Source organism: Hirundo rustica, chromosome 18 (assembly GCF_015227805.2).
Source record: "Hirundo rustica isolate bHirRus1 chromosome 18, bHirRus1.pri.v3, whole genome shotgun sequence".
Lineage (NCBI taxonomy): Eukaryota > Metazoa > Chordata > Aves > Passeriformes > Hirundinidae > Hirundo > Hirundo rustica.
Genome location: NC_053467.1, coordinates 3,968,097 through 3,995,761, shown reverse-complemented (window position 1 = coordinate 3,995,761; position 27,665 = coordinate 3,968,097). Strand labels below are relative to the sequence as shown.

The following is a 27,665-nucleotide window of genomic DNA, read 5'->3' as shown; positions in this document are numbered from 1 at the left end:
AGGTGAGGGAGAGGGAAATCAGAGCCTACAGCTGACCTTGCAGCAGTGCCAAACTGCAGAGCCCTGCTGTTAGGTCATTGCCAGGAGAAAAGCACCACCCTCCTGGAAACGTGGGTCCCCCCGGCCAAGCCAGAGGAAGGTGCTCAACAGGGATGTAAACAGCGTCCAGCTTGGGAATTATGCAATTACGTGAGTCTGAGAGAGCAACCCCTCCAACGGCGTCACACAGGGAAGGATCCCGATGCCATCTGAATCCCGTGATGGCAGACCCTGCCTCAAAGCCAGCGCTGCAGACACCACAAGCAGCTTAATCCGCTGAGCACCGGGATAATGGGGCAGGGCGGCGGGGCCGGAGTCGCAGCACGGCGCAGCTGAGGAGCCCCTGATCTGCGTGTGCACGGCTTCATTCCCAAGCCCTGGCAGAGGAGGGGCCGAGCCGTGATTCATCTGCCTCCCACATGTCGCCCCTCGCCGCAAATCCTACCCGGAGATAATTGCTGTCTTCCTCGGCGGGTACGCCAACAGAGGGACCAGCCCGGCTGCGGGGCCGCAGTGACAGCTCGGGGCTCTTTGAAGATGCTGAGAGAGCTGCTAAATATGCAAATCTAGGCACACTGCTGTGGCTTTAATTTAATGGAGTTGTTGACCCTCCGCAGCTGTGTGGGAGCAGGAAGAGACAGACCCAGCTAAAACTGAGGAATGCGGCATCCCTGATTGACTATTCCAGCCACGGGCCAACCTCTGCTCTGCCGGGCTGTTTTAATGAGTGGGAGTTGCTCCAAAATGCAATTTCTGAAGAGCGAAAAGCTGCTGGGTCATATTTCTGTTTTGATTCCATGAAAAAAAAACTTAAAGGAGAGAGATAAGGGCGTAGCTCCAGGTCATTTTGCCCATGGCTGGAAGCTAAAGCAGGTCCAGAGCTGTCCTGGAAATGTCTCCAGTGGAGCAAAGCCAGCTCTGCCTCCTGCCCCAGGCTTTCAGGGCTGCATCTGGTTCCCAATGATAATGATGATGCCAACATCATGCTCCTGCCTGGGATAATCTCCCTTTTATTACACGTGTCCTGATGGGGACAAACATTGCTGGTTCTGCCCGTCCAGTTTCTTATGTAACAGCTCCCAGGGACAGAGGGCTGCACGGGGGAGACGTGCTTGGCTTTCGGAATAAGCTCCTTGGGCAAGAAACCTTAGGTCTGACTCCCCATCCCACAAGGAGTCAGCTGATGCCCTTGAGAATCTCCCCCCTGCTCAAGCCCAAGCAATGATCATGCCTGGCACAACCAGCAGCCTCCTCATCCTTCCCCAAGTAAAGCTCATCCGCTCTTGCAGGGCTGCCTTTGGCTTCCTGCGGGCTCCTGCTGCTGTTGGAGAGGTCAGGATCAAGCACGGGACAGTGCTCCCTTTCCCGGCTAAGTCCCGTGCTCTCCCTGCACAGCCCGCAGAGCAGAGCAATCAGCTAAATGCTTTATCCCTCTGCAGCCGGTCACGCCGGGGGAAAAAAAAATAATAATAAAAAAAGAAGCCTGAAGTGATCCCTTTGCTGGCCTGACACCTTAAAGCCTCTCACCTCTCTCTGTCTTTCATCGGGGTTCTAAACTCCTTAGGATGTCATCACGTGCTCCATAAATAACAAATATAAATAAGCAGGGGCTGTGGAGGGTGCAGCAGACAGAGGAGGGGAGGCAAAACCCCAGATCCTCCTCTCCTGCCAGCGCTGAGACAGCACCGCTGGAGGCAGGCGGGCAGGGAGCGGCGCGGGGTCCCGGCTGGTAAGCGCTGACATTCCTGTCACATCCCGGGGGGACCGACAGCCTCGGGGACACCCGCTGGGCCCCTGGCCACCGGGACTTGCTCCTGCATCCCAGGGCGGGGGGAATTTCCCCAGACGGGTGGGAGGTCGGTATACAGAGCTCAGCTTGCTGAGAAGTGGTTTTGGCACTTCTTTGGCAAAGTGAAGGGTGCGACTCTCATCCCAGCCCCCGTCTCACCCCTACACTCCCAACACGTGCTTCCAAAACCCAGCTGCAGGGACTCTTCTCACTGAAACTCTCCGTGTTCTGGATGTGGGAAGAACTTGAGCTCTTTTGCGCAGAGTATTTGACTTTAAGACCGGGTGAATTACTCTGTACTGTGAACTAATCAAAAAAATCCAGCTCCAATCCCAGGCGGACAATTAAAAACTTAGTAAAAGATGCTGCCAGGGGGGTGCTGTGTACCTGCCTGTTTATTTACCCGTGAGCATTTCTCTGGACCATGGGGATGCTCTGATTTCTGGTGCACAAACACAAGTAATGGCAGGAAAAATTTACAAAGCAAGCTCTTCATTCGCTGCTGCGATGTGCAAACATAGTGGGCTCATCTCGGGCAGGTCTGGCAAGGAGTCACAGCACAAAATTCAGCCTGGGGTATAGGTGACTTGAACGAATACAGGAGGCTTTGCTGGAGCATCAGAGGACAGATGAGCCATGGAGAGAGAATTTTCCTCCTCACTGTTTCTCACTTTACTCTGGGACCTGGGCAGGTTTGATGCTTCCCATGCTGCCCCCATGGCTGTGCAGGGCTCGTGGTTTTCTCCAGGGGTAGGGTAGGGTTGGTTCCTCTATGCTCTGCAAATTCTATGCACCCCCCCAGAAGATCTTCGACTCTTTAGGGAGCTGAGAAGTAAAGCAAGAAGTTCATTTCCAGAAAACAAACAGAAATATATCAGCCCTTCGGCTGTATAACCTGGGTTGCCAGGAATAATGTGCTGGAGGGGAAAAAATACAAGGGAAAAAAAGGAGCAACTTTTCCCCTTCCCTGACTACTGCTCCAGGGTGTTGCTGGTTGCGATCTCAGGCAATTTCTAAAATTAGCTGGAGGGACCTGACTGCCCTTTCCCAGTTTTCTCTAATGGGATTGGAGCAGCCACTTCAAGATGAGGTTTGAATCCTTCAGCTCCATGGATGTCCTTGTACAGGCTTCCTGTGACTCAGTTGTTTCCAGCTTTCATATGCTCTGGGATAAAGACTTGCTCTTGGCCAGTGAGCACTGAATGATGGCTACTGGAGAGCAAACACCCCTGAGGAACCTGGGCTGGTGGAAGGTGTCCCTTCTCACTGCAGGGGGGTGAACTACATGAACTTGACAGTCCTTTCCAACCCAAACCGTCCTACGATTCCACAATCCATAATTCCCCTGGTAACTGGAATGGCAGCCCTGCCTGAGGCCATATTCAACTGCCCTCTGTGCCCTGCCATCCCTGCACAGCCATTCCTGGCCTCATCCAGCAGCACCTCCCCAGCAACATCCCCAGAACTCCCCCCAGGCACTCAGCACTCCCCAGGATCAAACCACCACTGCATTTTCAAGGTCCCCTGAGCTTACCCTCTTGCCTACTCTGGGATTTATTCATGCAGATGAGTCCCTAATCCAATTAGCAGGACGAGGAGTTCCAGAAGATTTGATAATAAAGCTCTACAAACACTACACTCACCCCCCACTCTCCCAGCACCCCACTCTCCCCTCCCACTCACCCTGCTTTACTTCCCTCCTGCAGAAGCATGAACCACCCATTCCTAAAATGAGTTCAATCGGTCCTTGGTGACTGGAATGAGCACTGGGGATGCCAAATAATTCCCCTGCCAAGGAAACCCTCTCTCCCTGATGGTTCTGATCCCTCAGATACACACCCACAGCCAAACCAGCGATTCATTGAAAAAAAACCCCAAGACCTCCCTGTCTCACCTCAGACTGGATAAGACTGGCATTTCAAGCATCCAGCCCCTGGCATTTCGGGATGGAAAATTCCCAGCTTGCGCCGGTTGTGCCCTGTGCGATGTTTGTGCTGGTAATGCTTTTGTTTCCATAAATCCTATTAGCTGGAGGCAAGCCTATAATTAGCAGGGAAAGCCGGCACCTCTGAAACAATAATCAAAAATGACCCGGCTTTGCTGGAAATTGCTTGTTATATTGGTCTGGGTTTGGATGGATGGTTGGATGGATGGTTGAACTGATGTCTCTGATAGCCATTACCACTATGTCTGTCTGAAGATGTGTGTGCTTAGTGAAGTTATTCACTTGGTTTGTGCTTCTCTCTGGGTTTACTAACCCAGTTCACGTGAAAGCAGAGGCAGATTGAGGCTACAGGCTCTGATCCAGGTCAAGGGATTTGTCTGGGCTGTGCAGGATGGGTGCTGCCAGATGACCTCAGGTGCTGGTGACCCTCTTGAGGAACCCGTGCTGAAGGTGGAGTGTCCTGGTCTGGGCTGTGTCTGGTGGGATCACGCTACCCAAAGCTCCTGGGGCAGGGGACCAAGCCTGAGGGCACCTCACTGGGGAGGACACCCAAGGCTTTCAGCCTCAGTCACCTGCTCAGCCCTGCCAGGGACCCACCTCTGTGAGCGTGGACATGACCTAAGAAGCCAAAGGAGGTTAAGCTGTGTCACTCACCTGCTCAGTGAGTCAGAGAAGGGGGTGAATCCTGTCAGCTTGTGCTGTCTGGAGGAGGTGGCTCTGGCTGCCTGACGTGTGTCTCTGTCAGGGCACCTCTGTGGCCTGGCACTGACCTCTTACTCCAGCACAGCTGTGCTGTTCCACAAACACCAGAGCATCACAGGGAACTTTCACACAGATAGATGCTTGTTTTAGATCTCTTGGCTTCCTTCTGGCACATCCCATCCTGCCTGTCCCCAGGGCAGCAGCTGGACTTGCTCCAGGGCTCTCCTGCCCATCCCACTGCCTGGTGCTCTTATGGGCTGGGCAATGTCGGGCAGGATGCTCAGCCCCTCACCTGCTCCGGCTCTAAAAGCTCTGGCCCCTCTCCCTGCCCTGTCCCACCACCTGGATCACTGCATTTGTCCCCTGGTCCCTGGGGTTTGCTCAGCTCCCAGCCGGTGCCAGCCTCCCGTGTTCCCCAGCTCGCAGCGAGGGCAGCTGGGGGCACTGCGGGCGGGTATTTGCTGCATAAACACACACACATATCTATAGGAAAAGGGGGACAAGCAGCCTAACGCTGTCTGTGAACAACAGGTACTTCTGCTGGCCGACAGTGCTGGAGGAGCTGGAATAGAGGGTGTGGGAGCCGGCAGAGGCTGCCCCGAGCAGAGGGAGCAGTGGGAAGCCAGGCAGGAGCAGGAGCAGGAGGAGGAGGATGTCGGCGCTCAGCGCACTGCCCTTCCTGAAGCCGGTCCACCTGCGGTCGCCCCGCAGCTCGCCCGGGGGCCAGCGCCGGCACACGCTGCCCGCCAGCGAGTTCCGCTGCCTCAGCCCCGAGGACGCCGTCAGCGTGTTCGAGATCGAGCGCGAAGGTAAGGGGAGACCGAAGGGATCCCGCCTGGTGGCATCCGCTTTGCGTCAGTGTCCGGTCTCGTGTGCTCCTTGCAACGGCGAATTCCCCGTGTGTGCCCCCATGGGAGGGATGCGGGGGCCGCGAGTTGTGGCCAGGCCACCACGGGCTCCCTGAGGAGGTGGAGGAAATGCGGTTTATGAGCTGGAGAACCGCGGCCCCAGCTCACCCTGGGGTAGGGGATGGTGGGAGGTGGTGCTGAGTAGAACCAGGTACTACAGAGTGAGGAGCCGCTCTCCCAGAACAGCCCCGTGAAAGACAGGATAGGACAGGGAGAAGTGGGAGGAAGGACACCACGCTCTGCCTCCTACTGCACAGGGGCACTTTGAGGTGCCACCCTGGCACCCTTTCCCTATTTCCTTCACCATAGCCTCCCTCAGCCACACACACCCAGCCCATTTCTCCATCCTCTCCAAGGACAGGGGCAGCCAGGGAGATGCTGAGAGGGGAGGGTTCAATTCAGCACCTGCTGCTGTAGCTCTGGAATCAGCAGTTAGGAGCCAGTCACTGGGCCATGGGGAACTGCCTCTAGAGAAGCAGAACTGCTCCCTGAAACCATCTGTGCCCCTCAGAACTGCTTTAGACCCAGGAGGCAGCCGGACACATGCCATCTCTCCCCATCGCATCCCACTTTCCCTCCCCTACATCAGTGCTGGGTGTTTTTCTGGGTCGGGTGCGCTTTATGCCTCTCACTGTGTTCACCACTGCCCCCCTGCAGCCTTTATATCGGTTTCTGGGGACTGTCCCCTGCACCTGGATGAGATCCGCCACTTTCTGAACCTGTGCCCGGAGCTGTCCCTCGGCTGGTTCGAGGAGGGGCGGCTCGTGGCATTCATCATCGGCTCCCTCTGGGACCAGGAGAGGCTCAGCCAGGTACGACCCCGTCCTTCCCACCTCGTGCACTGAGAGAGGCACTGCCAGGGCTTGGGGACCAGGAGAAGCTCCCTGGGGCTCTGAGGCTTCTCCCAGGACTAAATGCTACAGGGCTGCTCTGGTGGAAATCAATTAATTAATTAATTTAAACGATGCTGTTAAAAAATATGCCAACATTCATTTTAAAATTAAAAACCCTCCGAGGATAATGGGGGGAGGTGAACGGGCATGGGGAGGATGTGGACCCCGGTTCTTTGGGGTGGGAAATAAGAGGCAGGATGGGACCCCCGGCCCTGCTAACCCCGGTCCCCCCCCTCAGGCAGCGCTGACCCTGCACAAGCCGCAGGGCACATCCGTGCACATCCACGTGCTGGCCGTGCACCGCAGCGTCCGCCAGCAGGGCAAGGGCTCCATCCTGATGTGGCGCTACCTGCAGTACCTGCGCTGCCTGCCCGCCGCCCGCCGCGCCCTGCTCATGTGCGAGCCTTTCCTCGTGCCCTTCTACCAGAAGTGCGGCTTCGAGGCGCTGGGGCCCTGCCAGGTGGCGGTGGGGGACCTGGCCTTCGTGGAGATGCAGCACCCCGTGCGGGGTCACGCCTTCATGCGCAGGAACAGCGGCTGCTGAGGCCGCTCTGCTCCGGCCGGCCCCGGGGGGATGAGAGGCTGCAACCCCTCCCCATCCCCACCGCCGCCATCCATCTTCCCCGGCCGGCCCTGGCTACGGCTGCTCCCTCTGCCACCTCTGCCTTCCGGCCACAGCAACCTGGCCCCATCCCATCCCTGCGGGGCTGGGCACAGAAATTCCTGCCAGATCCTGCTGGAAGCATCAGCTCAGTGGGCTCTGCTTTAGCCAGGGCTGCGCTGGCAGGTCTGGGTGGGCTGCAGGGATGGAAAGGCTCTGCCCCGGCAGTGGCTGGGGGCTCTGCTGGTTTCAGGGTGTTTCCACCCGCAGCAGTTTGCTGAGACACCCGGCAGAGCCCCTCCCACCATCACCACCACCACGAGGGGAGCACACCATGGCCAAGCCCTCCCTGAGCAGCCCCCAGACCAGGCAGGGGCCCCGACAGCCACCCCCCTGCCCACAGCCATCCTTCCAGACCCCTTGGAGCACATTCCCAGCCATGGCCATCCTCAGCCGCACACTGCAGAGTCCCCCCAGGGAAAGAGTACAAACCTCCTTGTCCCAGACCCACACCCGGCCCAGGACAAGCCTTCTGCAAACAACTCAGGTTGTTGGAAAGCAGCAAATAAAGATGTGCTGGTGATTTTCTACACAGCCCATGTGTGTTCTTGCCCTGCTTTGACCATGACCACACCACAATGGCCAGAGGGAGGGCACCAGCTGGTATGAGGGGAGCAATCCAGGGACCCTTGGGGCACCTCAGCCTCAAGGGAGAAGGGGCAAATCCAGCCTCAGCTCATGCAATGAAGGGTGGGATAAAGGCAGGCGTGACACTGCCCTCAGGCAGGATCAGGGGGTTCCATGGATCCAAGTGTTTGGCTTCTCCTTCTCCTTGAGACCCTCCAAACCCTGTCTCCTCCCAGGAAGGGGTTTGAGCTGCCCATCAAGGCACCAGCCCCAGCTTGCCCTCCCTCCCTGCCACACCAGCCATCACCAAAACAACCAGAACCCCCCAAAAGTGCTGCGTCCCCACGCCCAAGAAGGGAGGAGAGGCCTCGTGCACCTCATTAAATACAGGTAGAAATTTATTAAGGGGAGGGGAAAAACCCACAGCTTTTAAAAAAAAGTATCAAAAAGAGACAAATGAGGTGAAGTGTTGGTCTTTGGCTGGAGCAGCACCTGGAGGGACAGAGTGGGGCGGAAAACTGGCCCAGGGTGGAGGGAGGGATGCAGGGATGGATGCAGATGCTCCTGGGCTCACTCAGCAAGTGGTTGTGGAGAGGGAGCCAGGCTCTCAGCCCTGGAATATTTACCCCAGGACATCCTAACTGGGAGATTCCCACCTGCCCCCATTTAAAAGCACTGAGGCCTCCAGCACCAAAACACCACATCTAAGGGGAGAGACAGTCTGGCACCAGTCTGGGTCCAAACCAGCCCAGAAGGGTCACCTGGACCCCAGGAAGGACCTGCCTTTGTGCCATGGCTGGTGGGAAGGAGGAGATGCTGGGGACAGCAGCCCAGGGCTGGGGGCAGGTGGGAATGGTGACTGCTCCATCCTGCACTTCTCCATCTGGCCAGCACCACTGGAGCAGTACCTGGGTCTCCACGCTTTGAAAAAGGGAAAGGGGAAACAGCAGGGACTCAAGGCAGAAGGTGGGAGCACTGACAGCTTCCTGAGAGGTCTGTGGGCTCCAGAAGCAGCCACAAGAACCCCCCCAGGGGGGTCTTCTCCATGTCTGCCTCCCACCACGGCACTACAAACATGGTCCTTGCCCCTCCACTCCTTCCCAAAAAGAATTTCCCTGAAATAAGGGAAAGAAAAGCCCCCTGTCCCAAGTCCTGCCTCTCCATCCAGTGAGGAGCCAGGTGGGAAGGCACAAGCCTCATTTGGGGCCTCAGGGAGCACAGGACTGAAAAATATCTTTGAGGCCTAGCTCTGAACGTCTTGGAGCCATAACAGAGACTCCAGAGCCCCCAAAATGGGGAAACCCTGGGCCTAAAGAGCTGTGGATAAAAAAGAGTGCCCCTGCAAAAAGGGGGTTGTGTTCACAGTATGAGCTGCAGCGCTGCAGGGCTCCGAGGTGGGACGGGACCCCAGGCAGACGGGAGCACAGGCTGGAGACTTCAGCAACTTCACTCCAGGACCGGGAGTCCAGCCTGGCCATGGATACACCAAAACCCCACACAGGCAGCTGCCAGAGTCAGTCCCCAAAGCAGTGACGGCTTTCCAGCATCAGGAGGCAGCCCCGAAGGGGTTCAAGGCAGGGCTGGCTCAGCCCTGCATCCCCAGCGTTGAGCAAAGGGTTACCCCAAACCCACCATCCCTGAGCAGCCACCACCATCTCCCACGGGCTGCGGAGGAGCCACCCCACGGAACCATCGCCCGTCCCAGCCCCGTCCCCGGCGGCGGGGTCAGTGCAGGACCTGCTCCAGCTCGTACTTCTCGCAGAACTTGCTGGTGAAGGGCAGGCAGGTGAGGTACTCCACCCAGCGCCAGTTCACGGGGTACACGTAGAGCCACACCACCAGCGAGGCGAAGAGCCCCACGAAGACCAGCAGGGACACGATGATCATGGCCCGCTTGCGGTACTTGTCCACCGTGCCGAAGGTGATGTAGGGCAGGAAGGCGAAGGACAGCAGCAGGCCGCTGAGGAAGCCGAAGAGGTGAGCGATGTTGTCGATCCAGGGCAAGAGGCCGCAGATGAAGAGGAAGAGGACGATGCCAAAGAGGTTGAGGAAGGCTTTCCAGGGTTTCTCCAGCACCTGCCAGCTTTGGAAGAGCTCCACGAAGAGGCAAGCCAGCAAGCCGAACTGGGAGCCGGCAGGGCCCACCTGCAGGGATGGGGGACGTCAGGGCTGGACACTGTGTCACCTCAGACACACCCCAGGTCCCCCAGGGATCATCTCCTCCCCTAGCAAAGCGCATCTGGCTCCTGCGTCCCTGTGCAGGATCCTGCATGGGGCTCAGGGGTGGGAGCCCTGGCACCGGAGGATGAGGAGGGGAGCAGGGCGACGCTGTTTTGGCAGAGCTGATTCTTTCTGTGACTCAGCAGCCAGGCAGCATCACCCCCTCCCAGACCACAGCCCCATCCTGGCACACCCATGGTGGGATTAGGGCCCTTGGCATGATCTCATTTAAAGCCTGACAGGGTTTGGCTGGCAGCAGATTAGCCATCTGCCTGCCCAGGGACCCCACACGCTCACGGACACGTGGTGACATGTGACACACACATGTGCCAACACCACACGTGGGGCAGGGACACCCCCTCCCCCTCTCCCCGCAGCAAACCCCGCCAGGGGGGTGAAAATCTGTGCTCCAGCCACTTCCCCAATCTGTGCCCAGGATGAGGATGGAGACAGGTGTCCCTTGGTCCCTGGGAGCGGACAGGATTTGGGACAGAGCCCCCACACCCTCACCTCTGCCCTGTAGGGCAGGAAGATGGCACTGGCCAGGTTTCCCGTGATGCCACTGAGGATGAAGATGATGGAGATGCGATGCCAGCCTGCCAGCTTCTCCAGGTCCCGCAGCACCGTCATCTGGAACGTCACCGACACCAGGCAGTGGATGATGCTGGGGGAGAGGCCCTGTGTTAGAGACCCCTGCCCAGCCCTCCCACCTGGTGCCCCGGGGCATGGGACAGCTCACAAGACACCCCACTGAAGGCACCTTTCATCGTAGTCTGGGAGTGCCCTCCCCTCTTCTCTCCCACCCCATCCCAACGGGCACTCCAGTCCCTGGATGTGGGGGCTGCGGCTCACCCGGCATGCAGGAACAGGGACAGCCACAGGCGGTAGAACTGGTCAGGGACCTCCTTGTTCAGGAAGGGCAGGAGCCCACAGACCTCGTCCAGGCAGTGCACCTGCAAAGGCAGCAGGGTTGTCCCCAGAGCCACGGGGAGCAAAGGATGGGTCACAGGGAGGGGTTGCCAGTGATGCCATGTGGCGGCCGTGAGGGGATTCTGGATGGTGTGGGGCACCCACATTGCCGTGGTGCTGGAAAAGCTGCCTCCTGCCCCACATCAGCGAGGTGGGCACAGCAGCAGGAGCCCAGCCAATAGCCCGGCAAGTCCCTGCACTCCGCATCACCCCTGCTCACACCCGTCCCAACCACGTCCCGTTCCTGGCAGGATACTCTAAAGCCCTTTGGCATCAGCATGGCTGCTAGCATTGTATCCCACACGTCCTGCCGTGCCCCCCTGGCCCTGCTCACCTGCGAGCAGAGCGTTGCCTCCTCGTGGAAATAGCCGTGCATGAAGTCGCAGTATTCCCTCGTGGTGATCTCGCAGCTGGCGGGGGGCAGGAGGGGGCTCGCTGGGGACGGGGCACGCTCAGGACACCCCTGAGCATCCCCTCCGCTCCCAGCCTGCTGCCACTGTGCTTCCCACCCCTCAAGGCTGTGTAACCTCCCTCTCCCCTCAGGCACAGCTCTGGACACTGATGGGACAACAAGAGGCAGAGGGGGGAGCCAAGCCAGGTGCCCCCTTTGCCACGACCCACCTGCCCTTGGTGCCGATGCAGCAGGGCCTGCCCTTGATCTCGCAGTCCAGGTGGGCGAAGCCCGTGTGGTTGGTTTTGGTCTCGTAGGTGCAGATCTGGAGGCAGGAGGGAAAGGAGCCCAGGTCACAGTCCGGCCCCAGGCTGTCCCTGCAGGCCCCTGCCGGGCTCATTGCCCTGCCACCATGGTGTCACCAGCTGATGGTGGCACCGGGCTCTTACCGGCCACTGGGTGATGTCATCCGGCCACACATGGGGCGGGTTGGATGCTGGCTCCTCACATGTCCTGGCGGGAGGAGGGCGTGAGGCAGGCGGGTCCCCCCAACATCCCCCCACCCCTGCAGAGCAGTAACCCCCTCAGGCACAGACTGCTCCAGGACCTGCCTCGATCCTGCCCAACAGTGGGTGTCCCACAACACCCCAGAGCAGCTCCTTCTGCAGGTGAACCCTGCACAGCTCAGAACTGTGGGACAACCCCACCGACGCCCATGGATGTTCTCATCCCAGCAGGACAGGGACAAGCACAACACAACAGCATCACCTGCTGCTGCCTGTGTTTAGGACAGGCCCCGCCTCAGTTTCCCCACTGACTCCCTCTCCTTTATCACTCTCCTACAGTGTGCAAAAGCCTCCCATCCCCTCGGACGAGAGGATTCAAGGCATCCAAGCTGGAAATGCAGCCCCTTCTGCTGTGCCCCACACACAGCCAGGTGACCGGGCCACCTCCACCCAGCTGCTACTTCTACCTGGGGTCCTGGTGGCACACAGCCCCTGAGATCCTCTTCTCTCCCGAGCCCATGGCTGGCGCGTTGCTGCCTGGCCACTTGATGAATGTTGCCAGTGTCTCCTGCAGGGAGCACGGAGAGACTGAGGACGCAGCAGGGAATGCACGGCTCTGACCCCGCATGCATCCTGCCCTGAAGCAGCGCAGCGGGGAGATGGTTTCCCCTGCTTCCCCCGGGACCCCGGCCCTTCCCGGTGCCCACGGCAGGGGCACGCACCGAGCAGTCCTGTGGCAGGGTCTGGATGCAGCCTGAGTTGTCGTTCTGGACGCAGCAGCCGGAGCCGCGCTCCCGGTCCCGCTCGCGCTGGATGAGCCGCTCCACCTGCCGGTCCTTCCGGATGCAGGGGGAGAACTTGGCTCCCAGGTGGATCAGGTCGATCTGGGAGGAGATGCCAGTAAAGGGGATGCTTTGTCTGAGCACCTCCCTTCGCTCCAGCCATCCCCAGGAGAGTTTAGCAGGGGCAGGAGGTCTCCACGGCAATAGACAAAGGTCTCTGTCACCCCAGTGGAGGGAAGGCAGAACCATCCCACTGTGATGCCACATGTCCCAGGGGGATGGGAGCCCAGGGGCACAGGACAGCAGGCTAGAGTGAGGAGGTCAAGCTCTGTCCCGCTGAGGAGAGGAGCACCTCAGAGAACCCCCTCAGCTCAGGGCAGGGGAAGCAGAGGGCAGAACGTGAGACCAGGGGCCAAGGGTCTGGCAGGGTCCTTACCGAGCTGGGCCCGATCCAGAAGTTTTCCTGCTGGATGTACTTGACACTCTCGTAGACTCCCTTGTTCCTCAGCACCTGCCAAGAGAGGCCAGGGTCAGCTCCCACTGAAGGGGGGAGTGCTGAGGGGGTGCACCTCTGTCTCCCTCCACTCAAAAGGGGCTGAGCAGCCCCTTCATCTGAGGGGAAGGGCAGCTGGGCCCCACCAGCAAGGCAGGAGAGGGGAACAGCTCTGCTCCCACCACATATTCCCCTGCAACAGGGTGCTGCTCGTCCCCTTGCCCCGGCTATTTCACAGAGCCTCTCAAATGCTGGAGCCCCACAAGGTGCTCCCAGTCCTCGCAGGGAGCATGACACCATGGGACACTGGGGGTCACAGTCCCCCACAAGAGATGGCTCCTAAACTTACTAACTCTGTCGTCACGTGCTGGGCGAAGCCAATGGGGGCGATGCCGTAGGTGCCGATGACCAGCAGCGTGATGAGAATGTGGACAAAGGTGATCCAGTAGGTGAAATACGGCCTGGAGGGGACAGGACCCAAAACTGGAGCTGGTCAAAGATGGCTGGGCAAAGGGACACCGCAGTCCCCCGAGCCCTGATCCCCAAGCATCGAGGGGGACACGTATCTGAGCCGGGGTGTCCCGTGCCGTCGGTGCCCCTCACCGGTGGCTGTCGGTGATCTCCAGCTGGGACTGCACGATGCTGCTCAGGCTGCGCCGGTACGTCCTGTTCAGCCACTTGCCCACCACCCCCAGCCCGTAGTAGCGTTTCTTGCGGTCGAAGGCGAAGTGCTTCACTTTGGAGGCGATGCGCCTGCCCCGCCGCGGAGCCGGGCCCGCGCTGCCCGACACTGAAGCGAGCCGGACACCCTCCCGCCTGTGGAGAGAGCAGAAACCCGTCACACCTGCCAAAAAGGACCAGCTGAGAAACATCCCATGGCCAGAGCTCCAAGGATGCCCTGAGATGAGGTTCCCATCCTCTCAGGATGGATCATGGAAGTGCCCGGTGCCCACGGCAGGGGTGGCTGGGGACACTGTCCTGCCTGCACACCTGGGCAGCCTCGGGGGCAACACCTGCAGAGGGTTGGTACTCACAGGGTGGGCTGCTCCACCTCGGGGGACACCCTGGCATCCTCCCCCACCTGGTGCATGCGTAAGTAAGTGGCTGATAGAGGAGGTGACTCAAAGACGTCGTCGGGCATGGAGTATGTCTCATCGTGCATGTCCATCTGGAAAGGGGATGGATACTTGTCCTTGGATAAGTGTGATGGGTCAGAGGCCCCCTGACTGAGCATCCCCCTGCCCAGGGGGAGTGGGTGATCCCCAGTGACATCCCACTAATGGCCCATCACAGGGTGTGAAATGCGCCCAGACGGCAACATCATTCCCTGTCAGGCCCAAGGCCATCACCAAGGCTGGGGCAGAGCAGCCAGCGATGCCTCTGTCACTGCTGGGTGGAGTGCCAACACAGGGGTCCTTGTGAGAGCCCTGCTCCACAGCCAGCCCCCGTGCAGGGCACTGGGACACGCCCCAGCTCCAGCAGCCAGCATGGAATGTCGCTTGCCTTACTGAAGAAGGACGAGTCCAGGGTATCAGCAGCATCCACCATGTCCTCGTCCATGAAGCTGGGGTACAGGAAGCTCCTCTTGCTCCTTCGCTTGGGAGCCAGTGGCTCCAGGACAGAGCGCCCCTTTGGCAGCACAAGCAAATGAAGGTAAGCAACCAGAAGCCCTCAGTTTTTGCAGCACTGAGGGTTTCTCAGATCTTCCCTCTCCAAAGCCGAGTGGCAAGGATTAAATCCCAATCAGCCACCCTAGCCCCTCGTGTGGGGAGGAACTGGCAGAAGGTGCCGCCTTTAGCTCCTCAGAATCTGCACTGGACCGTGGCCACGTTAGTCAGCATGACAAGTGACCTCTGAATTCATCTGGTCTCACACCCACAAACCTATCCCCAAGGTTCACCTGGGGCTCTTGAGCAAGAAAATTGTTGGAGAGGTTTCCTTGCCCCTAAGCAGTGGAACCCAGAAGTTGTTTTTTCTCAGACTGTCCAATTTTTCATCAAAACTTCTACTTTTAAGTAGAGCTCAGCTTAAAAGAACCAATCTCCTCCCTCAAACCTGCCTTGCAGAGACAGCAGTCTCCACGCAAAGCAAACAGCCAAAGAAACAAAGATGATGAGTGAAGGGCAGAACTGAACCCTGGCTTAGGAAGATGATCCCCCTGCCACTCCCAAAACTCACACGGAGAAGCGCTGCGGCCGCCTTGAAGCTCATGTGCGCGACAGACTCCCTCTTCCTGCGCGGCAGGCGGCCGTAGCCCGAGCGGATGCTGTTGAAGGACGCCAAGGAGACGACGCCGGGGGTGAGCGGGGGCAGGACGTGGTGGGGCGTGTGGGGACGGTCGGTCTCGTCGGGATGGCGAAAGGGACGGCCCCTGGCCAGCGGGTCCACGATCTAGGGGAGGGAAGGGGCGTCAGTGCTGGGAGAGCAAGGCCGGGAGCGAGACCGCTCCCCCCGAGCTCTACCTTGGGCATCTTGGCGGGCTTGGGCGACTCGGTGGCTTGGAAGGAGGGCACCTCCTGGCTGGGCAGCTCCATGTCGCGATAGGCAGGCTTCAGCTTGCCGTACCTCATGCTGCAGTGCTGCAGGCTCTTGCGCTGCCATTGCTGCCGCTTCCCCTCCCAGTCGCTGCTGACGCCGAACCACTGCGCCGTGCCCCTGGACACACGGTGGGCACACTGTCACACCAGGTGCCCCACACCAGGTACCACCATTCCACCCAGGCGTCCCCTCTGGTGGGGGTGTCTCAGCCCAGCCCACAGCACGGCAGTTTTGACCCGGCTACGGGTTAAAGGGGAGTGGGGGAAAGTGATTCTCGCACTCCCTTCCGAGACACAACTCTCCATGCCCACCCCACGTCCTCTGCCAGTATCCACACGGTCCCCTCTGAGTGACCCAGCCACGGCTGGAGCCCCCCCGCCCTCACTTGCGGATGCTCTGGGACAGGGACGTCTGGCGGCGGAAGCCGGGCCGGCGCTCCAGGCGGGGCTCCTGCAGGCTCTTGCTCTTGCGGTAGATGGGCACCTTGGAGGGCTGGAGGGCAGAGCAGGGCATCAGGGACAGGATGGCACCCGGCAGCCCCCCGAGCCCAGCACGGGATGAACGCAGCTCCACCGCTCACCTCCTTGCGGGCACCGTCCTCCTCCGCCTCCCGGGGGGGGGATGACAATGGAGAGGTTGGGGGGCTTCTTGCTCTGCAGGCGGCTGCTGCTGGAGCGGCTGCCCCCGTTCTTGTCCCCGGCTGACATCTCGGGCCGGTGGGGGTCGGCAGGCTGGCAGAGTGCAGGGAGTCAGCCACGGGGGGAGAAGTATTCCCCAGGAGCTTGTGTGTGAGGAAAGGCTGGGAACCAGTAGGACATGGGGCCTCACCAGTGGGACGTCACCAGACTGAGCCCCCTGCGTCCCTGGCTGTGCTGGTGAGACCTTGCCATCGTGAACCCAGCTGGTGCATCCCCAAAACCCACAGCCCGTCCCTGAGTTTGGGGGGACAGGAAGGCTTATATCAACCACTCACTCCCAGACCCCGGGGGTCACCGACACCACCCCTTCACCTGCTGGGAAGAGGGCAGGGATGGCAGCAGTGACCGGGTCAGAGCAGCCCCACCATCCCACCACGTGCCTGTGGGACACCCAGGTGTCACGTCCTGCCAGGATGAGCCTGACCATGTGCCTCAAAAATACGGGGGATCCCAGCAAGCCCTGGCCAGGCCCACGGCACACATGGGAACACCAACCCTCCCAGCTTGGCGAGGGAGCCAAGGGGAGACTGCAGGGGAACTGCAAAGACCTCCTCTTGCCTGGGCAGGGTGGGAAGAGAGGGGATGCATGAGGCCTGAAAACACCTGATCCATGTCTCCACGTGCACCACAGCCCCCACATGGACCCGCCATGTGTTGGGGTGCCACATGAAGGGGAGAATGCAGGATATTCCCCTCTGGCACGTGCATGCACACACCAGGCTGGGAGACTGAATCCTCCCTGGCACCACGTGCAAGGAGAGGGAAGCTTAACAGCCAAGAGGTGGTTAATTCCTCAAGACATCTCCTCCCGAGGGTCCCTGCAGCCAGCTCTAGCAGGCAGGGCTTTGCAGGAAAAGTAATTCCATCTGAGTGCAGGAGAGCAAGTCCCAGATCCTATTAGGGACTACGGGGTCAATTAAAAGGGAGGCACAGCCCTCTCTGACCTCTTCCTGCCCTCCTTGACCACGTGCCAGTGCCCAGGGGACTCATGCAGGTGTCACAATAATCTCTTGTCCCTCAGCACAGCCACGGGAATGGGAATGGTGTCACCTGCCACGTTTGCACGGTACCAGCTTGATCCACAGGGCTGGTTCCTGTCCCTGCCCAAAATCCCAATGACCAGACTCCTACAGCTCTGGTCTCCTTAGGCAACATCACCTGAGCTACCAGATGAGTGACTGAGATCCCCCCAGGCTCCTCTGCAACAGGATCCCATTGGCAGCCCATTCCCAGAGCAAGAGTCAGGGACAGGGACACTTTGCAGCTCTCTTAGCACTTGCAGTCCTGAACACAACCCTCCCCTTAGACCACAGCACAAGCAAAGCCTGGCTTAAGGAGCATGGAGTGCCCAAGGGATCAGCTTCATGGGGATGCAGGAGTCCAGAACCAGCTCCCCAGGGATGGGAAAGCCTCTAGCTGGAATTGCTGCTCTCCATCCTGAGCCATGTGATAACCTTCTGCTCCTGCATTAAAACCGGTGCTGGGCTCCCTCTCCAGCACCAAAACTGTGAGCAATCAACTCCCAAATTTCCCCTGGGGGCTCAGCCAGTGCTGGTCCCCACGAAGGTCTCCTCACCTCATAAGAGTGACAGGGATCCTGCGCAGTGATGGCAAACACCCACGGCAGCTCTCCTCTGCCTCCGTCCTGCACTCACGGGAGCCCCGGGACGCGACCGAATTCCTCCTGCGGGGAGAGGCTGTGATGAAAAACCGGCATGGGAAAGCAGAAAAGGGCTGCAGGAGCCTCCTGGCAGAGGGAGAGCTGAGCTCAGTGCTCCCTAGACCTTGGGGACAGGGCTCAGCCGCTGGCACAGGGCAGCAGGAGGAAAAGCCCCCATTTACAGCAATGCTCCAGGGCAGGGAATAGCAGGGAGTGGCAACAGCAGGCAGGGAGCTTTCCCCTGCTGCTGCCAGGCAAAGCTCTTGGGAAGCAAGACACTCAGGAAGAGCAGGCATGGAACATGAGTGCCTCACTGGGTATTTCATAACTGCTAAACTGGGAGTGTGCCAGCCCCCAGCAAGTAAAACTTTCCATCCCACTGGTGAGCTGGAGACTCTGTTTTCCTCCCAGGGCAGCCAGCAATGAGCCCGAGATGGCAGCTGCTCTGGAGAGCCAGGAATGGGAACATGCTGGTGTCAGAGCAATCCCAGGACACCCTCATCCTTCTCCAGCTCTGGGGAATGGCTCGAGTGGTGAGAGCCAGCACAGCCTGAAGCACAGGAATCAGAGCCAAACCCTTACACAGCCCCACTCTTACACCCCCAGCCCAAAATCCCATCCCCGTTTGCTCCCATCACACCCTGGACAGCCCCAGAGCTCTGTGCTCCCCAGCAGAGCAGGTTTAAAATCCTGGGCTCGCTTCCCACCAGCTGCCCACGCAGGGGGGTGCAGGGCTGCAGTCCCCCGAGGTGACTCAGTGCCGGGGAGCTGGCACAGCCCGGCGGGCACCTGCCGTCCGGTCACGGCCACGCGGCGTGGCCGGAGCGCTCGTCACGGCTCTGTGCATCGGCACGTTTGGCATCGAGAGAGGGGGAGGAGGGCAAAGGACCCCGAGGGCTCCAGGCTCCTTTGCCACACAGGCTGGAGGCGGCAGCCACCCCCTGAGCACAGATCCTGAGCCTTATCCCGTGCCAGGCAGAGAAATCCCCAGCGGACGGTGCTGGGAAGTGTTTTCCACCTCACCACGTGCCTGGTGCTGGCACCCAAGCCCTGTGGAGCCGGCAGTGTGGGAAAGGGCCAGACGGCTCCTCCTTCCAGACACAGCCTGCCACAAGCCTGGCCCTCTAGATCCCCTGAGGTCCCTGTCACCCCCACAGCCCCGGCAAGGAGGGCCCTGCCACCAGGAGCACGGCTCCCTGCCCGGCAGCCCCAGCATCAGCTGCCCCATCTCAGGGCACAGCTGGGCTGGGAGCCTCAGCCCACTCCTCAGACACCCGGGGTGGACATGGTGGCTTTGTGCTGGGGACAGAAAAAGGAAGTGAGAGGCGACGGGAGGAGCTGGCATGGGGGGATGGATGAGCACATGCCCTGCTGCAGAGACAAGGCAGCTCACAGCAGCAGGGATGACAGGAATGGGACTTGACAGCCACAGGCATGTCCTGAGCTTGGTATCTGTGCTTTGGGCTGGAAGAAAAGTCCTGGGGGCAGCACATTGTCACTTCAGGATGGAAAAGATCTCCATGCACTGGGGCTGCAGCCATAGCTGACCCACAGGGAGCGATAAATGGGCAGGGTGTGGAGGGAGAACCACCTGGTCTGGCTGGTGAGAGGAGATCCCCCACTATCACCATCTCCCCTCCCAAAGCTCTTGAGCACTGAAGGTCACCAAAGCCTGACATCCAGCAGCGAGGGACACAGCCTGTGCTCCAACAGCAGCAGGGGGTGAAGGCCCCACCCTTTCCCAAGAGGACAGATGTGCTGGGGTCACTGGGGAGCAGGTGGGACGAGGTTTGAGCCTTCAGCCAAAAAGGGCACAAGGAAGGTGACCGGGGCTGGCTCCCAGCCCCAGGATGAATCACAACAAGCACTGACCAGAGGAAGCACACCCAAGGAAGAAAGTGATGGAGAAAATTATGTGGTTCACACAAAGTGTCACCACAGGACACGCTGGAATGGTCCAAGCAACACAAAGGGACCATCAGCAAGGCCAGGTGAGCAGAACTGGCACAGCCAAGCACAAGATGGCAAGAGACAACCCTGCAGAGCAGCCCTGGTTGGAGGGGGGATATGCAGTGGGTTCATGGATGCTTGGAGAAGGATTGGGATCTCCCTCCCCGGGCTTGTTGGCACTGGGGGAAGGCACATTACTGGAATAACAGTGTCTGCGGCTGGCACAGTTCAGCTGGAGGAGAAGGCAGCTCTGAACCACCCAAGAATGTGGGGCAGGGAGTGGGACCCCATGAGCACCCATCATACCCACCACCCCGAGCACAGTGAGCCCCAGCTCTTCCTCTCCTCCTCCACAGGGCAGTGAGAAAGGGGCCAGCAGTGCCACAGAGCCCCCAGACACCCCCGCACAGCTGGCACCCAGGAGCCCAGCAGGCAGAGCCGCTGCTGCCGCCCATAAATGATTCACAAGCACGTTAAAGACCTCTCTGAAGGCTGGAGCCGCGTTAAAAGATGCTCCCAGTTATTAAGAGCTCCAGACAGGAAACTCAGTTTGTGCAACTGCTCTGAGCATCGAGCTCCTGTGGACTCACACCCGAGCAGAGACCCAGCACCTTCTCTGCACCTGCTCCCTTTCGAAAAGCTTCTTACCATTTTGCAGGCTCAAGTTTCAGGTCTGGAGAAAAGGAGCCAAAGCAAAAACAGCTCTTGAAATAAGAACATATTATTGGAGAAAAAAGAGAAAACTACTCAATATTTTCCCCTGTGTCTCCCAACCCTGTCACAACGGAACTGGATGGAGAATTTTTCTCTGTGTCTTGAGAGAGGCCCTCTGTGCTTCAGAGGTTATGGTTAGCTTCCCTCTCCCTTATCGTGGTCAGCATGGACACCCACAGGGGTTTAAATCCACATCTCCGTGATGGCTGGGGTAAGGATGAGTGCTGAGATCCCATCTGATCCCCGGGGCGTGCAGGCAGCCCGCACACACCTCACCCACGCCACCATTAGAACATCCTCTGCCCTTTCCCTCCGTCGGGGAGGACATTGGGCAATGGCAGCAGGTTTGCTGAGCCCGGGCGAGCTGGGAACGCGGCACGCCCCAGGAGGAAGGGAAGCGGCCGGGGAGACGGAGCGTGGCGGGCGGAGGAGCTGCGCTGGGCCCGCTGATAAACCCAGCCCGTGGGGAGGGACACGGGGACACGGGCACCACTGCACACAGCAGCCTGGGCTGGGCTTCCCTGCTGCAGGGGCTGGAGGGCCGGGGATGAGGCAGTCCTGGGGGACGCCATCCCTCTGGGCACGGAGAGGGAAGGATCTGCCTGTAATGCCTGGCAGCGGGTGGGAAAAGCCACGTGGAGGATTTCCCGCATCACAGCTCATTGCCCACGTTTTTACCGGTACTGCCACCCCCACCCACGGCAGCAGAGCAAGTGCCGACACCCAAAGGCTTCCCAACCTGCTGGGGTGGGCTGGGGTCCCTCTGTGCTATTGGCCACCCACCCCACAGCTCCCCACTCCCCTGGGACCCACGCACCCTCGCAGCACCGTGCAAACCCATTCTGTGCTTCCCGCCGAGGCGCAGCACGAGGGTGCTGCCGGAGGGACCCTCAGCACACCGCTCCCTTCCCCAGGCCGGAGCTCAAAGCCACGTGAGGAACACGCACGGGGAAACCGAGTCACGCCAACGGCTTCGGGGAGAGCAAAGGGCCAAAGTCTCCGCTGGGAGCGAGGGAAGCGCAGCAGCTCCGCTGGTGAATGCGCACAGGGGTCGGCTGCTCCACGGGCAGGGTCACAGCACACACACAAGGAAAGCTCTTTCTCGTTCTTCCCCAGCCTGCTAGGATTGATTTAACTTGGTTTTAGCTAAGAACCGATTAATTACTCAAGTCTACTCCAATTCCTTATTAGCTCGGCTTAAACACGGAGTGCACAGACATGATGGTGCAAGGGTTTCAGCCCTGGCTGCACCTCCTGGAAGGGGCTGAGGGGTCCCAGGTCGGTGTTTACCCAAGGGAAGGGGACAGCCTGCCATGTGCCTGCTGTCCCTATGCTGCAGGTCATTACTGAGTTCACTCTCACTTCCCTCCTCGAAGCAAAATTCTTTGTATGAAAGGTCAGTGGGGCTGGAGGGGACACTCCTCCCTCTGATTCTTCTGCTGAGCACTAATTCCTCCAGCAGCTCTTGGTGCCAGGGCTCTGGCTGGGCTTGCAGACTTCCCCAGTGCCCTGCTGCCTGTTTCGGAGCACACCGAGCCCCCCAGAACAGCACAGGGCTGGCAGAAATGCCCCATATTTACAGAGGGTTCCCTTGCCCTGAGCCCTGACTGTCCCCATGCAGCAGTGGGAGGTGGCACTCAGCCTTGGGCAGGAATTTGGCTCATCCCAAGGACAAGATGAGCCCTGGGCTGGAGGCAGGATGGGCCCCCTTGGCTGCAGCTCCCTATCACTGGGAACAGACTCCTTATCTCAACGCAGCCATTCCAAGGCTTGTACAAAGTGCTGCTCGCCCTGACAGGCCCTGTGCAAAGGGGGAGCCCTGGGTGGACACCAGCAGCCTCCTTCTTTCCCGTTCCAGGGCCAGCAGCTCCCTGAGGAGAGGGCAGAAGGACCTTGTGGTGTCCCTTTGGGCTGTGCATGGTGACACCTCTGCTGGCAGGGGGCTGGAGGCTGTTCCCCAGACACCCCATTGAGTCTCAGTGTTCCTTCCCCAGCCCCAGGACAACTGGGGGAAGCTGCTCCTCCCTCCTCCCAGGCAGCAGCAGCTGAGCGTGGGTGGGCCACTCCTCGGCTTCCTTCCTGTCACTCCTGATTGCAGGAGGCCTGAAGCACCCAGCCCCGGCTGGGAACAGCTCATCCCCATCCAGCACGGTGCCAGCCCGGCACAGGGAATCCAACACTCACTGCTACCCACGGAATGTGATGCTCTTCCCACCGCAGCATCTCCGTGGGCCTGTGCCAGCCAGGCACTTTGCAGCCTCTCTGCTGCCAGGAGCTGGAGATGGGGTCTCCTCGACCACCTTCCTCCTCCTCCTCCTGCCTGCTTCCCACCTCTGGGATGCTGCACCCACAGGGAAACCACACAGCTCAGTGCTGGAGATGTGGCTTTTTAAGGAGCCGCCTCCAGGTCCTCCCCAGGAGAGCTGGGACTGGGTTGTCACCACGTACAAGAGGTGACTGGTTATGGGGTCACCCTTGGAAAAGCTGTGTGACAACAGCACAGCCCTGCTGACACGTCCCTGCCCTTTCCACGGAGGGGCTGAGGCCGGGCAGGGCACACCAATGCAAGGGTTGGGGATTCTCTGGCTGCCCACAGGGCACAGAGTGCAGCCTTTGGGTCCACACACAACAGGAGGTCACTCCCAGCCCTGCCTGGCATTCCTGCAGGCTGGCAAATTACCGGAATAACAATAGCAGACCCCCAGCACGAGCTGCAGCACGGCACACAGGGAGTGAAGCCAGCCCCGTGGCGTGGGAGGGGGCACCGGGACACTGGGTATCTTGGGGGACACCAACCACATCTCTTCTGCCCCAAGTGGGTCTGTCAGAGCAGAGAAATTACATCAGGAAATACTACTTCTACGCATCAAATCAGTAAAACACAAGCGAACAGAGGCTGCTCAGAGGAGGGCTCCATAGTCCTGGGAGCTGCAGCAGCTGAAGAAGGTGCCTGCAGATGGGAGGGAGCTGCTGTGGGATGGCTGCAAGGCAGGAGCACCCACTGAGCGATCACACACCACCCACCTGAATGGCTCCTCACAGGGCTGGGCACTCAGCACAGAGACCATGCACCCTCCACACCGGTGGGTTTCCTCCTCCCATCCAATGTCAGCAGCTTGGGAAAAGGCCAAGGAGCATCCCTGGGCACTGTCCTGCTCCTCCTGCCCCATGTGCCACTGCAGCCCTGGCAGCACAGCACCAAGTGGGTCAGTTTACACCTGCACAGCCACAGCATCAGCCCCGCTCCTGTGGCTGCACAAACTGTCCCCGAGGTGACAAGCTGCGGTTGCGCCGGACACCTCTGAGCTTTCTGACTCCTTTGTGACATTTCACAAGTGGGGAAATCGAGGCACTGCAATACAGTAAGGCTCCCTGCCTCCTCACCCTGCTGCTGCACAGGCAGGGAGCTGGCTCCTTCTCCACTGAAACCCACACAGCTCTCCCACTTTTAAGTTCCTGGAGGATGAGGGTGGAGGAGGAAGCCCTCACATGCAAATCCCATTTGCTCCCCTGCCCTCCCAGAGCAGTTTTTTGGGGGTTGCCACTGCCCTGTGCTCAGCTAATGTGATCAGCACCCTGCAGTGCGAGTCCCCAAGGACCAGGGGGACACAGGGGTCCCGTGTGGTGGGCAAGCAGGGGGCAGAGCTGGTCCTCCTGAGTCCATTCTCCACCATAAATGCCTCATTAAGAGAACAACCACCAAACAACTGCCCTTTTTTTTTTTTTTTTTTAAAGGAACAGGGATTAAGTAGGGAAAAAGGGGTGTCAGTGCCTGGGGTTCCCTGCATAGCCACCAGCACACACAGAGCTCTCCAGGCTGACTCAGAGGCCAGGAAATGACCATAACTCAAAGCACTGCATGCTCCCAAGTGACCATAACTCCTGGATCTCTGTAATTAAAAGGGACCGTGCCCACCCCCGCTGGGAGCTTGTTGTGCTATCAGACATCTCACAGCCCGGCAGGACAGCGGAAACCAAAAGTCATTAGGTAAAAAGCTCCTCAGGAGGAGGAGAGTTCATGATCCCATCACTTGTGGGCTCGTAGAAATTTAAGTAATTAATTTTCAGCTTTCACTAATTGACTCCTTCAGTGCTGAGCCCCTGACAGCCCCAAGCCTGCACTGGCTCCTCCAGGTCAGGTCCCTGCAGGACTCCCAACGCCCGTGGGAAATGTGGAAATGCATCACGAGCCCTGTGTTGGTCTGGGCAGCTCTGCAACTCCCCACCAGCTGGTTCTCCATCACCTGTCTCCTACTCCCTTCGGTAATGGGCTCTGTTCTGATTCCTGGCTTGTCCCAGGGGCTGTTTTCAGCTCAAGAACAACCTAAGCGAAGGAATAAGGATGTATTTGGGGGATGCCTCAGCTTCACTGTAGGAGCCAAACAGGAGCAGCATCCAAGAACAAAACACGGACCCAGAGGACAGCCACATGCTCATCTTTCATCCCAGCCCACACATAGCCCACATTCCCAAGTCCCCCAGCGCATCCCAGTGAGTGCATTCCCCCTGAGGCAACCCCGGCAGCCCCTTCCCTGCCGGATCCACGCCTCCGTGCTCGGCATCCCCAGCCCCGAGCTGCTCTCCCGGCATCCAAAGGCATCTATTGTTCCTGCCGCTCTGGCACACTGAGCACCCACACGTGCATCTGAGAGCCAGCACCGAGCTCGGCCCCGTCTGGCAGAATTTACATCAGGGCCCTGCTGTGGTGTCAAACCCCACTCTGTGGTTTGCCCTTTCTCACTCCGGGGCTTGCAGCACCTCCAGGTGCTCCAGCGCAGCTGCAGCGGTGCCAGAGAACCCCCACGACGGGGAAGTGCTAGATGGTCACCTGCTTTATAGCAAAGGGGAGCAGCGCTGGCAGGAGCTGCCCCCCACATGAGCCAGCGACAGAAGGTGCCCATCACCCCATTCCCAAAGGACTGGGAAAGGGCAGAGCCCAGGTGCAGCAGCTGGGAGCCCCAGAGCCACATGTGAAGCCAGAGCTGGCCAGGGCAGCACAGGCAGAGGCAGCTCTGCTTTCTCCCAGGCTCAGCTGCAGTTGAACTCTCCAGCTCATTTTGCAGGTGGGACAATTCCAAGCTGGATATTTCCCACTTGGGAAAAAGGCAGGAGCCAAAGGATGCTGAGTGGGCAGCATTTCCTTGCTCAGGCACTGTGGTGGGGTGCAACTCCCCAACTCCCCTGCTGGGTTGGAGGCTGGGTGCCCAGGACAGCAGCAGTATGATGAGTTCACCCTGGAAATCCCCAGGAGCGCCCATCCAGGGACTGGGAACGTGCAAGCGGGAGAATGTCCTGGCTCCCCGTGGCGAGAAGAATGACGCCACTCTGGGGAAGAAGGCGGACACTTCCTCTTGCCACAGGGACCCAGCGGTGACAGTGCAGCCTCTCAGGTCCCCCTGCCCCTGCAGAACGTGGGCCGGGGGGGCTGAGCGAGAACTGCGGGGTCTCAGATCACCATGGGCACCACAACCGGGCTGCAGGAAGCCTGGAAGGACGGTCTCTGCCCAGTCCTGGCAGCGAGGCAGGGCAGGATGGGGTAGAGCCCAGCCTCACCCCTCTGTCCCAAACCTGGAGGGCCAACAGCAAAAAATCTGAGTAAAACATCCACGCACGGCATCCCTCAGCTCCCGGCGGGATGAACACACGGAGGGAGGATGACCCGACCCCCCTGCTCTGTCAGGGTTGTGTTCGCCTGCAGAAGGCTGGGGGCAGCACTCGCCACTCCAGGCAGCACGTGCGAGCGTCCCAGAGCCCTAAACCAAACCTCAAACCAGCCACAACAACAAAGCCCCGGCGGGCCGGAGGGCAGGAGGATGCTCGGGGTCAGGGCCCCGGCCCCCTCCGCTGCCCACCCGCCCTCGCCTGCGGTGTCGAGGCCGCTGCCGCTCCTGGAGGGCGCTGCCAGCGCCGCTCACCTGCGGAGGGGGAAAACCAGCGAACACAAACAAAAACCACCCGCCCGCCTGGTGATCGGGCCGTCGGCGCCAGAAAGTAGGTTAGAGCTCTCCTCCCTGCCTCGGCCGGGGAGCGGGCAGGGCTCTCCCTCCGGCCGGGTCACCCCGCCGGGACACGCACCCACTTCCCCCCTGTGATGGAGAGGAGGAGGAGGAGGAAGAGCCCGGCCCCCGCCATCCGTCCGGGTGCCCGCCCTGGCGGCGCCGGGCAGAGCTCCGGGCTGGGGGATCCGAGCCGCGGCCCCCGCCCGCAAAAGTGCCCGGGGTGGGCAGGGGCAGCGCCCAGCAGCGCCGCGGGGCCGGAGCCGGGCCGGGCCGGGCAGGAGGCGCGGGGCGGAGGAGGAAGCTGGCGGGACGCGGCGCTCACAAAGCAGCGACAAACCGGGCGGTCACGGAGCGAAGCGGCACGGAGGCACCGGGACCCCCGCCCCGCTCTGCCGCCCCGCTCGGCCCCGCTCACCTCGGCCCGGTCCCGGTCCTGCCCGCGGTGCCACTCGCGGTGCCAGTCCCGCGGCAGCCGCCGCCGCCTCCACCTGGGCCGGGCGTGTCCGGGGCGTGGCCCGGCGGGGGCGTGTCCGGGGCGTGGCTTGAGGCGGGGTCTCCTCTCGGGGTCCGCCCGTGCCCCACGCGGGGCTCCCACCACATCCATGGGGAATCTCCGTGGGGATGAACCCCTGCGGCCGCCCCGGCTCTCTGCCCCGCGGCTCCGGGAGCTGGGACCCGGCGCTCTCAGCGGGCGCAATAGCGACCAGCCACTATAAGAACTGGTCACCCACCCGGGACTGGACGATATTACAACCGGTCACCATAAGGACTGGTCACTATTACAAATGGCCGCTATTAGGACACGTTACTATTCGGACCAGTAACCATTAGGAGCGGTCACTACTACGAACAGACACAATTAGGACTGCTCAGTATGAAAACTGGTCATCATTAGGACTGGTCAATATTAGGACTGCGCTTTGTTGGGACCAGCTACTATAAGAACTAGGCACCATCAGGACTGGTCACTGTTAGGACAGGTCACTTTTAGGATCAGCCACTCCTCGGACTGATCACTATTAGGACAAAGTCACTGTTAGGACAGGTCACTTTTAGGATCAGCCACTCCTCGGACTGATCACTATTAGGACCAGTCACCTTTAGGACTGGTCACTGTTAGGATCAGCCACTCCTTGGACTGATCACTATTAGGACCAGTCACCTTTAGGACAGGTCACTGTTAGGATCAGCCACTCCTTGGACTGATCACTGTTAGGACCAATCACCATTAGGACTGGTCA

At 59.9% G+C, this 27,665-nt stretch overlaps 2 protein-coding genes across 2 annotated transcripts; one reads left to right on the top strand and one right to left on the bottom strand.

Moving 5' to 3' along the window:
* The first annotated feature begins 1,671 nt into the window (after positions 1-1,671).
* Positions 1,672-7,399, top strand: AANAT (aralkylamine N-acetyltransferase). The gene is made up of 4 exons (XM_040081857.2): positions 1,672-1,768; positions 5,007-5,284; positions 6,041-6,195; positions 6,515-7,399. Exons 2-4 carry the CDS (start codon positions 5,128-5,130, stop codon positions 6,818-6,820), a joined length of 618 nt encoding a protein of 205 aa, XP_039937791.1. The 5' UTR covers positions 1,672-1,768; positions 5,007-5,127; the 3' UTR covers positions 6,821-7,399.
* Positions 7,400-7,887: 488 nt separating this feature from the next.
* RHBDF2 (rhomboid 5 homolog 2) lies at positions 7,888-26,937 on the bottom strand. Its single transcript, XM_040081915.2, has 19 exons — positions 26,840-26,937; positions 17,678-17,785; positions 15,984-16,134; positions 15,789-15,895; positions 15,328-15,520; positions 15,044-15,256; positions 14,369-14,494; positions 13,900-14,033; positions 13,469-13,681; positions 13,215-13,326; positions 12,809-12,883; positions 12,313-12,474; positions 12,058-12,158; positions 11,534-11,597; positions 11,315-11,409; positions 11,028-11,103; positions 10,577-10,677; positions 10,235-10,388; positions 7,888-9,649 (listed from the first exon to the last, which is right to left on the bottom strand). Exons 2-19 carry the CDS (start codon positions 17,680-17,682, stop codon positions 9,230-9,232), a joined length of 2,502 nt encoding a protein of 833 aa, XP_039937849.1. The 5' UTR covers positions 17,683-17,785; positions 26,840-26,937; the 3' UTR covers positions 7,888-9,229.
* Positions 26,938-27,665: the final 728 nt, after the last annotated feature.